Source organism: Contarinia nasturtii, unplaced genomic scaffold (assembly GCF_009176525.2).
Source record: "Contarinia nasturtii isolate CC-2019 unplaced genomic scaffold, AAFC_CNas_1.1 Cnas_scaffold_350, whole genome shotgun sequence".
Taxonomy (NCBI): domain Eukaryota; kingdom Metazoa; phylum Arthropoda; class Insecta; order Diptera; family Cecidomyiidae; genus Contarinia; species Contarinia nasturtii.
In genome coordinates, this window is record NW_022197705.1 from 4400161 (window position 1) to 4414972 (window position 14812).

General features: G+C 32.8%; 1 protein-coding gene across 2 annotated transcripts; it reads right to left on the reverse strand.

Moving 5' to 3' along the window:
* Positions 1-3888: 3888 nt before the first annotated feature.
* Positions 3889-14352, reverse strand: LOC116338266 (ectonucleotide pyrophosphatase/phosphodiesterase family member 5-like). Of its 2 annotated transcripts, XM_031763399.1 has the most exons (7): positions 14246-14352; positions 10800-11015; positions 10591-10692; positions 10299-10529; positions 6539-6897; positions 6006-6453; positions 3889-5806 (listed from the first exon to the last, which is right to left on the reverse strand). In XM_031763399.1, the coding sequence occupies exons 4-7, from the start codon at positions 10441-10443 to the stop codon at positions 5568-5570; spliced, it is 1191 nt and encodes a 396-aa protein (XP_031619259.1). In that variant the 5' UTR covers positions 10444-10529; positions 10591-10692; positions 10800-11015; positions 14246-14352; the 3' UTR covers positions 3889-5567. The 2 variants fall into 2 exon arrangements, with proteins under 2 accessions (XP_031619259.1, XP_031619258.1); XM_031763398.1 differs by lacking the exons at positions 10299-10529; positions 10591-10692; positions 10800-11015; positions 14246-14352 and adding an exon at positions 7104-7532.
* Between the last annotated feature and the right edge of the window lie 460 nt (positions 14353-14812).

Sequence of the window (14812 nt, forward strand, 5' to 3'; positions counted from 1 at the left end):
AAATTGAAACGTTGTTATTTTTTTTCATACTTTAAGTAGAAGAGGCCATTGAACGTCGGTAGTTGTGTCTTCATTTTGGCGGTTGCTGTGGTGATTCACAAATTTAAAGCAAAAACATAGACAAAATCCTTAAAGGTACAGATTTTACATTGAAATCACTTTCGCAAGAAAGACGTTTTATTTAATAAAGTGTGAATTTTTTTCCGCACGCATCATGTAATGAGCTCGATTTCAATGAAAACTGCTATCGCAACAATTTCATCAAGCGACAAACACGGTTTATATCAAACATTGACATTGAATCACGGAAGGAAGTATCACTTCAAAAGAACGAACCACTCACGGGTTCGTTACGCACGTAAATTCTTCGGTAATATGTTGTTCACTCTAGTTTGAATTTAGTTTATGAACAGCGCATTTTATCGAGTCAACTTCTCACAAATGCACAAACACACACGCGATATTACTGAATTTATTAAATAGCTTTGCGAGTGAAATGTTTTTTTTTTCCTCTCTCGTATGAAAATATGCATTGATACGTATTGATTTTGTTGATAAAGCCGTTGCATACACCTGACTCTGTATGTGTGTCTCTTCCTCTCTGCGCCTTCATAGGGAAAGAGAAGCGCATTATGATTTTATCATGCAAATCACGAATACATTTCATATGTAAAACCTAATGTCTATAATAGACTATAAATACACGTGCACGGGAAAAAAAAATTGAGGTTTGGTCTGGTAAATTTCACCCGAATAAATAACACACATACATGCACACACCGATGGAAAAAAATTCGTGTGCATGCAAAATGCATATGATCAAGAGACTAAACTAGATATAATATCGCCAAAACGAAGGGGGAGCGAAGGTGGTTGACAAAAAAACGACTTAAGTATCCTGAAACATGATATTTGTTCGATTCAATTCACTGGCGATTCGATCTCTCGTCGTCGTCATTGTCGTTTTTCTCTTCCTCTTTTGGAAGCATTACCCCCGTCTAAAAAGTTATGTGAGCGCATTTTTGGTAGTAGTTAGTATATTTTTTTCGTTCGGTGGTGATGACGGTGGTATGGTGTGTCTATGCCATTTGCACCATTGCTGCTTTGAGACTATGGGATTTTTATGTCGCATACACTCACTCGCAAAGCATGCAAACTTGTATACACATCTCGAGTAATGCGCTTTAAAGGTGGAATTGCATGAATTTCGATACAATAGTCTGACGACAACAACGACGACAACAAGGTTCACCATATCACCAGTGTTTGTTTCGTTGCGCCAGACGATTTTTCATGGATACACCAATAAATTCAAATTTAAGTAAATAATACGTTAACATTGCATGCATGCTCCCTATCTCTTAAAAAGAGGGGGGATATGTGTGTGGTATTTTTTTCGCCCATTATCCAAATGCATACACACTAACACACACAAAACTCGACGTATAATTTATTTATTTGCTTTTGGTGGCACAAATCGGAACCGAACACACCGAACTACCGAAAAATATACACGTTCCACGCTTCGCATATCTATCGCGCTCGTCATGATTTTCAGGTAAACACATGACACGTACCATCTTCTGCTCTTGCTATGCGTGCAATATTTATTCCATCTCAATAACTCGCATGAGTGTGTGTGAATATATGCTTGTGTTTTACGCTTTCTCCCCACACAGTTATCTTCATTTCTTTATTTCTCTCGACGGAATTCGGTACACATGATGCGACACAAGGATGTGCACAACGAAGATAAATGTCATGTTAAGCATCACAAGGTATGCACTAGCCATTTATCCATGCATCTGGAATACATTTTAGTGGTCCCTATCGTAAATATAACGTATACAAATTAAGAATGCTGTTGCAAAACAATGAAATTACACCAAAAAATATGGTCTTTGTTAGTTCGGTAAATGTACATTTATGATTGCGTGCTACCGTTCTATTTTTTTCGCTTCCGCAATCAATTAATCCACACCAATCACGTCCGACATACATGTGTCCGTTACACAACAATAAATACCGAAATTGGAACAGTGAATACCACATTTATTCAAGAGTCACCATTCACCACACAACGCCTGAATCCACCTAATCGCCTAGATCCATTGCATTAAGGTCAACGAAAATCGATTTATTTTCGAAACATTTTTGAGATCTCTTCTTCTTCGAAAAAAAAATAAATGTGATTCATTTCACATTTTCGAAAGTTTTTCCCCTTAGATTTAACAAAACACATTCAAAGCTAAATCACACACCGAATGATTCTAAATCTATTTTTCCCCAATACAAATTTCCCTTGTGCCTTTTTCAATTTACTAAATAAAAATGAACAAGAAAATGAAAAACTTTTCAAGAGAAGACAAAAAAAAAACATGTGAAAATTAATGCTGCAAAATAATTACCTAAAAAACACTTTTCTCTATCTGTGAAAAATGAATACTAAAATATATCAATTTTCCTCTTGATTTCCTGTGACACACCGTCGATTTTTTCACATTCCATATCGATGTTGATTCTGTTTTTTTAGACCCCATCACAGACACTCGTAGTATTAAATTTAAAATAACAAAACCAAAACCAACACAATTTCAAGTGTAAATAGGTAAACATTTAAATTATTACGGTCACAGCATTATTAAGCCAAAATTACATAAGTGATGGAGAAATTAAGAAGATGAAAAAATATCTTTTCAAAATATCCCATACGGTAGGATAAATTATTGAAATTTTCATTAAATAGTCGTACGTAGCTAAGGTTAGTTTTAAAGAGAGTTAAGGAATAAGGTGGAAGAGATCTGTAAATGATGATGGTGCAAAAGCTCATAAGTCTATTGATATATTCGGTGAATAAGTTTCAGTGAAATTAAAAAAAGAAAACAGAAACACACACACTTAGCGTTAATTGATAATTTAAAAAAAAGTATATTTAACGATCAGTATATTTCTATCGATGTGACTTTTGAAATAGAAAACTAAATGTAATTATAAATGTTCGCACGATTTAAACAAAAACTATATTTCATCACCATTCCAAACAGAAAATACTGCCTACAATGAATACACTATTTGCGGATTCTAATCAATAACCAATTTTAGATTGTCGTTTATTTTGCAATTGGCTTCATAATTGATAAACAGCGATATTTAAAATTACCTGATTCTCATTTCAAATATATATTTTTTTCCGCGAAAAAATAATCGTACATTTTTTGAAATTGAATACATTTAATAAATTTGACACTTTTATTGATTATCATTGCAACAACAAAAAATATTTCACACGAAACAATTCGTCAAGTATATGTGAAATTGACAACACTTTGAATACATTTTGGTTGAATCAGATGGGTTGAATGAGATGGAAAATGGAATTTAAATAATTAAAATAATATTTATCAACTTTTGCAACAAAAAATTATTAACAGACAATTGAAATGTTCAGTCAAACGAATATTTTCATCCCATTCAAATGAATTTGGAATTTGATGTGTGTGTTTTTTTAATGCGATATATAGTTGTTTTGTTTTTATTGTAATTCTAACATTTTTCGTGTAAATGAATTTAAATCCACTTTATTTGAAAAATATCTCTATGTAAAGCGAAATTATTTTCCATTAAATTGAATGCGTAAATTCCAGAATATTTTCGTTCTATGCACACTATAAATTAGCATTGAAAATGCAAATAGTAATAAAAAATAAAGTTGCAAAGGTTCAATGCTTGATTCGATTCAATTGGAAATATTATGTTTATAAAATAGTTTCTGATGAAAAAAATTATTTTTCACTAAAAAAATTCTATTAATGCAACATTGGAACATGTACTCATTTTTTCCAATCACTCATTTCATATTAAAATAGTATAAAATATATCAAAACTGCTGCCAAACCGATTTTTGGTCCATCAAATAAAATTGTTCCTCAAAAACAAACAAACGAAAAAATAATGCAAAAGTGGTGAAAGCCAGGGTTTTTTTGTGAATGCAGTAGAACGTAAGCAGTGAGTTATAGTCGATTGTAGAGAGAAAATTCATGAATAATAACACTTTATTAAATAAACATGTGCAATATTTTGACTGGAAAATAAACATAAAAACCCAATACACACACAGACACATACACATGAACAAAAACCAAATTCATGCAAAATAGCAAAATCACTCGCCGAACTCATTAAATATTTAATCATCAACAGGATATCGCAAAAATTAACTAACGCAACGAGAGAACATTTTTGCACGTTGACCGAAAAACTTATTATCGCGTTTCTGTCGAATAACATTATGTCTGCCGTTCACCAATCGGCAGCACTAGCATTCAGCTTTTGGTCAGAGCCACAATTCAAAAATAAGCAAAAAAAAAATTTTTTTTTTTGGGTAAAACTGATTTTTATTCACGGTTTGTTGTTTCGGACGGGCACAAACAATTAATCGATAATATGTGAGAGATGGTATGTATATGTGAATTACACACCACCGCTCCGTACACAAACAACAGCATAGCATTTAGTATTGCAAATATATCATAGCGTTCACATAATATTAACTACTAGATTCATTTTCACAAATCATAAATGTTTCATGAACACACACACACACACACAATGCCAACTGCCCACAATATTTTATGGACGATATTCTGTATTTTGTGAAGCATGTATGTTATTTATTAATTCTCTCGCACAATTTAAGCAGGTCCAGAGAAATAATATCAATTAAAATGTGTGCACATTTTGTAACTATTCGCGCGATAATAATTTTACGTTTCAATTCATTTCTACCAAACAGAAAATACATAACAACGTTTGTTACAAGTCGATAGACGATTTTTTTTGGAAATAAATATACAAAATAAAGACTAACACACACGCTAACATTTGGTTTTGGTGGCAAAATACATTTATAGAGATTGAGTTTGTAAAGTTGCAAAAGAAGTTATCAGATGGGAAGAAACAATTTGCACACAAACATCTCAAATAAATACATTTTATGTCTCTTCGGACATTATTGAAGAAGAGATCAATTGATACAGTTTAAGTTATGCTATTCATAAATGTAAGATTACAAATTGAATTGAATAAAATATTTAAAAAAAAAGTATTTAATTACAAGGAGAAATTCTCACACAAAAAAAATCGTACACAGAATGGAAACATAAATAGAAATAAAGAAATATTTTATCTCAAAAATAAACCATGTTTTTCTTATCACTAACCAAATTGACACAGGAAAGCAATTAAAAGGCGTTTTTTTTAAACAACGAGGTAAGTGTTAATGACATTAATATTATCGACTTTAAACTTTTAACAAGATGTCAATTAAATGGAATGGAAAAAATTGAGTAAAAAATGTATCAAGTAGGTTGCTAGAAGATGATAAAAAAAAAACAATTAAGTACTATCTCAAATTGAGATTAATAATGTATGCCTATTATCTTATTTTCTTCAACTCCAATCATACCTATGTTTCATTTCGCTCTCTCTCTCTACCTCTCTCAAATAGAGTAAATATTTTGTAGCCTACGCTTAATTAGTTGATGTCAGATAATTTACAGATATTTTGTTCAATGTTTTTGTAACATCTGATCCCATATATCTTGTCGATCAACACCATCAATATTAAGATTTGTGGCCAATTCTCCGATGTTTAGAAGTCTCGCAAATAAATGATACAAATCAATATTTTGCATGTGCGGAATCCCAACACCACTCCTAAAACTCGGGCCATTTGCCATGAAAACTGCTTGCATGCTCGGTGCTCTGTTGTCATATCCGTGGACGCCAAACCTTGTGTCTGGTGTCACTATTGAGATAAAAGAAAAATTCATATTCAAGATTAAATCGAATAATCATTTAAAAACAGCAAAATGTTGTTAGGATGATTGATTATCACTCCGTCGAGTGTTAATTCATAACTTATCTACTGGCCGGATTATTTTAAAATTACACAATTTTGTCATTCAACAGATAGATAGAGATGAACGTCACACTAAAATACTTACAACTATCATAATCGGTGTACTTCTTCAACATAACCCATAGGTCTTGAAAAACGAAGCCTGGTTCAGCCACCACTGTACAAGGTCCGAAACGTTGCTCATTTCGAATGTGCCAATTATTTTCATCCAACTCATCATCTGTATAGACTTTATAATTTCCGTTTTGGGCTGCACCTTCTTTTAACCGCTTGCAAATTTCAGTTTGATTGTATCCATCATTGGCAATGACTTGAAAGACAGGTGACGCTCCATACATGTTGCAAGAGTCATTGCTCAACGTTCGATAAAGATTGATTATATTTTTATCGACACTTTCATTATTGAAATAGAATGTATCCATCCCATGATCTGACAATAATACTATATCAGTCTTATGCAAGAGCTCCTCTTCGTTCAACTGTTCGCTCAAGTACTTCACCATATTATCCATATCTTGCAAACTTTCCGTCACCTGTGAATTTACGGAAAATTTTGAAATGAAAAAATATTGTTTTTTATCGAATGGTAGCAATGTGAATTCATTTAAGTGGTCTTACTTGTTTTGAAAACATAGAAAATGAATGACTTGGAAAATCGGGCACATCGATATAAAACATCACAAAATTTACTTGTGACTCATTTCGCTTTAACAACGGTATAATGTTGTCAATACGTGCTTTCCAATGCACTTTTCTATCAAACCGCTCATGGTAGCTTATCGATTTTCCACGAAAATCAAACTCTGCCGAAGCCCACATGGATACAGCTGATTTTTTGCCGGCCAATTCATTGAGCGTCCAAATTGGTGTTATGTCGTCTTTCAACATAAAGAGCTCACGCGAGTATTTAAGCAATCGACCGTTTTCTCTGTTGTAGATTTCATTGGCAGTTACGCCATGATTGGCTGCATACAAACCTACAAAGTATAAAAAAAAGAAAAGAATCATTGAGTAAGAATAAAAAAGTAAACCTTTTTCTTCAATATCGATCCTTTTTCATCAAAAACAGATTTACTGACACTTTCACACGATTTTCTTTCTTTTTTCTCACATCTTTTCAATTCGTACTGATGTACGTGTTACACTTTTTTCGCTGAAATAATCGGTTTATATAATATAATACCTGTTGCAATAGAGAAGTGATTAACTAGAGTTTTTGTTGGAAAAACTGGCTGCAGCCGTGGGCAATGAACTCCGTTTTTATAAAATTGTGTGACAAATGGCATAACATTCTCTTGAACCTGGCTGAACATCAAACCATCCATAGAAATAACAATTAGTTTCGAACCATCATCCGGTGACTTGAAAATTGAAGGTTTTGTCAAAACACACTTGTACACTGAGAATAGAATCAATAACTTGATTGTTTCTATTTTTAAACGTGACATTTCTACTATTGAATACGTTTTAAAAACTCCGATAAACACTTGGTTCAACATTGTACAAATATTGTACAACAAATAAAGTTACTCAACGCTTTCTTAATATTTTTATACTAAAAAAATACTTGTTTTTGTCACGCTTGTAGCTGAGGCGTGTTTATAAGTTGAATCGGATGGAATGACACAGCATTTATTGCGCGTAAATAAAACGCTAAAACCAGTATTATATTGAATAAATCTATAACATTTTATCGATTGATAAGCAAAACGATTGAATTGAAAAAGCAATAAGTGTTCTAGTTTCACTCACGAATTCAACTGAACTGTAGTTTTGAATTTCATGTTCATTGAATGAGAGGAAATCGTAATGAAAATTAATTTGAACCAATTAAATAAGTTTATATTTACTATTGTAGACTAGTCTACATGTCTACAGATGAGTTATTCCTATTTATATTCGACTGATGGATTACTGTTTGCAAAAACAAACAAACGGTTGTTCAAAAGTCATTTGGTTTTGTTCTTATTTTTCTGTTTTCAACAATCGATAAGAAAGCAACTTTTTGAGCGACTACTATCGTATATCTCCGATCTGTATTAGATTTTCGAAAGGTAATGTGTTTTTTATGAATATTCCATGAAGTGGCGGTTTAGTGCCAATATATGGTATTATCGGTTTAGAGCAAATATTTTACGAAATATTTTTTAAAGAAATTTGAAGAATGAAAAATTATCAAAAAAAAAAAACTTCAGTTGAAACAAATGATTTGTTTAATATGAAGTGTTCTGAAGAGGTTCAAGGTAGGATTTTGAAAATCATTTTTTATGTTCCTTTATTTATGAATTGAAACTATATGCTTCCCCTTCAATTCAAAATATTTACGCGTCAGTTTCGTGTTTCACCCTTGTTCATATGTAACTTCTTTAGAAAGCGGAAAAACAGTGAGATATTTGAAATTGATGCATTTTTAGTCGAACGAATGAACTAATCTGTTATTTATTAGTTTTATTTAGTTAGATGCTTTCCCCGGATCACAGTGCGCTAAATTGCATGAATGCAAGTGAAATGCACGCAAACAAACATATTCACTTAAAATGTGCTACGCCGTAACTCAATATGTACGCATAATAATCATAATGTGTGTATTGGGAACAGATGTTTCGTTGCACATAAATCGATGGTATAGCCCGCATTTTTCTCTTTCTGTTTACACTGAATATTATAATAAATTTGGTTATTTGCTCCGTACAAGTTGTATATTATCCGATTTTTGTTGCTCATGTTTTTCGTGTAAGTGAAAATTTTTGTATAGCCGAAAAAAGTGCGTGTGTAGAAAAATCCCCCTGAACGGATGGAAAGTTCCACCCACAAATTGCAGTCAAACTGATGAAAAACTCATTTTTTTCGTTCAACAGATTAAACCAACTGTGGCCTTGATAAGCCTCAATCTCTGGAGAATGTAACAACAAAGCGTATTCTTCGTGTTTTTTTTTAATGTTTTAGTTTTTCACCATTTTTTTTTCTTCTTCTTCGTCGGTGTGACTGTCAATTTTACGGTTTCGGTGTAAACAAGAAATAGAAGGGGAATGGCATCTGAATGGATTACGACTTTCGAATAGATTGTTTTGTAGCGTTGGATTTTATCTATTGCGGACGTGTTCATGGCATACGAACGTTATCAAATTGATTGCAAGCATACAGAGACAAAAACAACAAAAACGAAAGTCGAGTACAACCGGTGCATACAATCTAGCTGATTGGGGTTTTTTAGTTGATAGATTTGCTATGTGTGTGTGTGTGTACTTGGCGGTGTGTACAGAGCTAAATAAGATTGGTTTGCTATTTGCTTTCATATTTTTGTGTTCTCTTCGTTTTTGGTGTGAAATGGTCGATGTGCACATGTATATTTTCTACTCTTCACAAAATTGAAAAACGTAAATGGGAAAAAATGGCTTTGAATCGGCTTTGCATTGACATCAGCTGGATGGTTTCGAAACTGAATACGTAATTATGGTATATTGCACGACAGACACACTCGAAACTATTGTGTAAATTATTGGGAAAGACCCCTGAGCATGGTTTCAAATATGAACTCATGCATAGTTGAAACATGGAAGATGGTAGAAAAGTACAATGTTAGACGTACGCGCTGAAATGTTCCATCCTCGGTGATGGATGAATTAGATGACAGCTCCCGTTTATTTTCGACATCAATTGAATTGAAATTCGCTAGTCTTTTTTTCACACATCTTTGATGCATGTGATGCAAAAACTATGACACCACAATTCATCTTTCAACGGGAAAGATGAAAACGATGTATTGGAAAAACAGGGCCAATGACCATTTCACGACCAAATAAAAACAGAAAATTCAGTAGATCATCAAACACACGTCTGAACGTAGAACGACAGTAAAACCGGAGTGATGACTAAATGTTAATTTCAACTGTGACATGTTTCATTAAGGAAAAAACATGATTCATTCAATCATATTCTGACAAGAAAATAACTAATTTGTCAACAGCTCTGGTGCAAATCAAGTAATCCAATTTTTTTTCCCAAGCAATTCAAAACTTCCAAACTTTTTCGGCCACAACGACATCGCGAAAAAACAGTCCACACCAAAAATGTGTACACAAAATATCAAAACTGAGCGAGGCCGTAAAAAGAAAGTCAAAATTATCACGGCGGTGTGACATTGTAAAACAAGATTATTATTTGCAAGAACACCACCGTTGTTGCAACATTTAGAAAACTTTCTCATTGTATGTCATTTAATTCGGTGTATTTACTGAATTAATTTGCATTTCATTAGCGTTGGCAAACAATGGAAATCATTTTCTCTCCGCGTTGTATTTTGAGGCAGGAGTTAAAAGTTAAAGTTTACACTGTAAACGCATTATTTACATTTCATTCCTTCCGATTATACACTTACCGCACAAATACGTTGCATTGTGAAATTGTTGTACAGGAAACAGCCAGGGTTTTGTATGTGTGACGTGTGTTCGTAGCATTTGCTGGTTGTCACGTTGCAAATTCATTTGATGTTGAGGTTGCGGTTCATTCGTATGGTCCATCATTTTATATTGAAATTTATGTGAATGTGCGAACGAAAAACAGGAACTCAAAAGAATTTGGCGGATGTGATGTTTATAGACGATGAAGACTGAAAGTATTTTGTTGCCGGATAAAATTAGCAGTAAACACACAGGTGGGTAGATAGATACCTATATCTTACTGCTCTGATATCCACTCTTATTCTGATATTTTTCTATCTCTTCCACCATTCTCTTCTTTGGCCAATTCATTTTCATTGTTAAATGATCCAACTTATGCGCCGTATTTTGATTCGTTAGACAGAAAGATATTTTAATTAAAATTTTTCGTCTAATTAGAAATAAGAGAAATGACATATCGAAATGAATATTTATAATACTTTTAAATGGAAATTTCCGGCATCAAATAACGTTAGGTTATTTTTGGAGCTGTGGGAAAATCAAACGATTCATTCTCATGCCTATTCTTCGCTTCCTGAGACTTGATGTCATTTGATATCGTTCAGTTCTACCATGATCACATTGAGGAGAAGTGTTACTTCTTTTATTAATATAAAGTGGAAATGTGTTCAATGCTCATCCGCGCATTACACCTCCTAAAATGAAACAAAATAAGATGTTATTTGCCACGTGATTTTTTTCTCAGTTTCCCTGAAACATTGTTAACCGATTTTTAACAGTAATAATTCTAGCACCGTTGGTAATAAATTAGTTGCAATTAACCATTTTTTTATTTAAAAAACAAACGAATATTACTATCTCATTAAAAAAGGGACCCCTTTATTAAGTTTTACAATTGGTTGTTTGTTTCAAAAATGCGTCATAATTGTCAGAATTTATTCCGATACACTTCCGATGGTGTTGTTTTGACATATGAACGGTACGTGGTTTCAATAAATAACTCACTCGTGGTAATTGATGAGTGAAAAAAAGATGCAAACATCTGTGAAATGACATTTTTATTGGTGTATTTTTCAATATCGTATTATAGATTAAAATATTTCGAAAATATTCCGAATTATGTCAAATATTTCTGCCATACACGAGCAGAGATATGCACTGAAAATATGTTGAGATGATATATTTTTTTCATCATTTTTTATTTTCTTGCAATAATTAAATTAACACATAATTCGCACAAAATGGAATCGAACAGAAAATCAACGAAAAAAATATTTTGCGCTATAATTTTTGGGGACATTTATATCACAATTATTTTTGAAATGAAAACCCCAAAATTAATGTCGAAAATTGACGCATACCGGACAATAAGAACACACACACACATAATAAAAAATATGCCCCGTGGTTAAAAAAAATGGAGTTCGAAGCGAAAAACATTGAATATACAAATCATTAAAAAAAATATTGCAATTTAACAATGTGCTTCAATTTAATCTCGGGGTTGAATCGTGTTTTTTGTTAATTTTTTTTATCAAAACTCCCCATTGAATTTAATTGAATATATGAACACTGAAAAATTTAAATTAAAAAAGTATGAGTTTTAAAGTTTCAAGTAATTTGTGTTATTATTTGATATAAAAATTGAATAAAGAACGGATCTCTTCATCGCTTTGAAATAAATCTTCAAGAATTAAATGCTTCAAAATTGTTCAGCAAACTCCATCATTGTACGTTTAACATATGGCCACTGTAGTGGTGGAAAGACGAAGAAAAAAAAATATGTGTCGCTTGAAAATTGCAACTATTGTATTTCAGTTTTGTAGTTATCAAAGTAAGTTGTTCGAGCGAACAATGGGTACACTTTAATGAGTGGAAATTGCGTTGAATGGAGTGCATTCGAATGTGAGCGTGTGTGTGTGTGTGCTTTGAGACTTTTAATTCAAATTGATGAAAAACAAAGTGTCATAATGGCTTCATAATGGCAAATGTAGCTGATGTACAGCAAAGCGCAAGAAAGTTTTAAATGTGAGAACAAGTGTGTATGTGAGTCGAAATCTTTCAACCATTTGCTCTTGACGTTGTCAAATACCTAAAGTACAGATAATTCCAACCGCAAATACGATGTATAATTCGGAACACACATAAAATATGCACACTTCAAACTTTTTACAGTTCACATTTCAACTGCCAGCGCACACACACACACACCCACGTTTAAGTCGAATTCGTTTTTTTTTTCTGATTTGGCTTGTTGAATGTATGTGTTTTTGCTCATCGTCGTCTCTGTGAATTTGTTCAATTTTTCCATCACTCACACTTAGGTCTGCGTATGTGTAAAGACATTCACACCGAAAGCAACAACTACTGAACGTTTGCACAAACACAACAAATGAATTAAACTCTTTTAAAAAGTTCTCATTTACACTCATTTTCCGGTTTTATGCGTACATATATCCACGGAGATGTGAAGCGACTATTGCTGCTAATGTTGTTCGTGGTGCAAAGGTTAAATGAGTTGATGTTTTTCCATATGTGGAAATTTATGCTCGTACATTGTGCGTATGTATGTGCGAAACATCTCGAAGTGGGTTTGATACCGAAGAGTCATAGTCGACAATGTGACAAAATGAAAATATACGCTTTTAATTGCGAAAATATGCTTGATTTTCGAGCGCAAAAAAAACAAACACCCTCAATGATAAAGTGTCAACGGAGTTTCGAAACTGAGAAAAGCATCGTCCAAATGTGACAATGCTCACACGCGCATATTTTGAGTTCAACAGTCTCAACATATTTTGCGTGTTTAATGCAATGACATTAGAGGAATTAAACGGCGAACATTTTATGTAAATATTTTTTTGAGAGTGGTGTCGTATGTGAAGTGATGACACAGACGAACATACTAAAAATAGAACATGATTATGAAGAAGAATACTTTCTTTTTGCCTTGCAAACAGCAAAAAATAAACGATGTCTTTCGGGGGAATAGAATAATAATGGGTGGCTGCTTAATGGTTGAGATGAAAAAACAAGTAAACCATGACAAAATATTTTCGGTGGAGCATGAGAGAAATTACAATCACAACTAGGAATAATAATTTTAATGTAGTATTTTCAGACGTGCCACCACGACTCAATGTCATCTCACACACGTTTCAAGGATTTACACAAAACATTAACAGCCTATGCCATCCACGATACATAAACAAACGCTCGTTAAGTCATCTCTTTTTCTCGTGAATTTACATGCCGTATTTGCTTTTCTTTGTCGCAGAGTTTTTATTTTCTTGGGTTTCATGTGGTTACACTTGTTAGATTTTCCGCATAGATTATATTTGTTGATTTTCGACGTAATCAATAATATTTGTTGATTTTTTGGTTTCTCATATTTTTTTCTAGTGTTCTCATAATGAAAAGAGCGGTTGAATAGAATCAAAACCAAGAGAATAGAGATTATAGAATTAAAATCAAAATAAATAAACCAAAAATGCGGTCCAGCACGTGTTCATAAAAATAAATGTCATGTTCAATATTTAATGAATTTTAAACAGATATCGCTGATCAAAATATTATCGGCAAAAAAAGAACTGAAAATAGACGAATTATGGTTGTGGAATTGCTGTGTAAGCAATAGTGATTATGTGCGCAATGTAAAAATCAATAAAACAAACCTTCGAATCAGAATTTATTTTCATTCACACAACCGTACTAATTTAATGAATTCAGCATCAGAATTAATTTCAATCAAAGTGGTGTTTTTAGCACATCTCAAACTTCGACATATGCAAAATATCATTTGTAGAAAATAAAAATATTTCATTACATCCGAACAATCACCATTTGTTCAGTAATTTTTTTTTACATCGAAAGTAAATAAAACAATTATAAATCAACACACAAAAATCGTAACAATATCAATTACCTCAAGTAATATAATTTTACAATTGTACATAGATTAAATTTCATCTGATCATCACGGTTGATTTGCAAGCACCAGAGCACACATGATGATAATTCTGATAATGAAACTCGTATAATTGTTTGCATAGTATAATAAATAAATGTGTTTTTTCCTCTCTCTCTCTCTCTCTCTCTCTCTCTCTCTCTCTCTCTCTCTCTCTCACACACTTTACAACAAAATTTGTTGCCGACGCTTCGAAATGAAATTGCATTACTGCTAATTAAATTTTAATAATAGACAACTTAAGCAAACGAATAATAATTTGCACATTGAAATCGAGCGGGCGCGAGCGCGGTCGCTTCATGTGTGATTTTCATTTAGTCTCAATTCGGAGTGAATTCAATATATTTGACACAAACATTTTTTGTGTGTGTGTTACAAGTTCAATGCTATTCACAAGTCTCGTGCGATTACATTTAGAAACAACAACAACAAACACCGCCGATGATGACAAAACTTCGTTCTGTCGCCGAATTCTTGTTGGGCACTTGAGATGCACAAACACTACGCGGCTGTGATTGTTTTAAT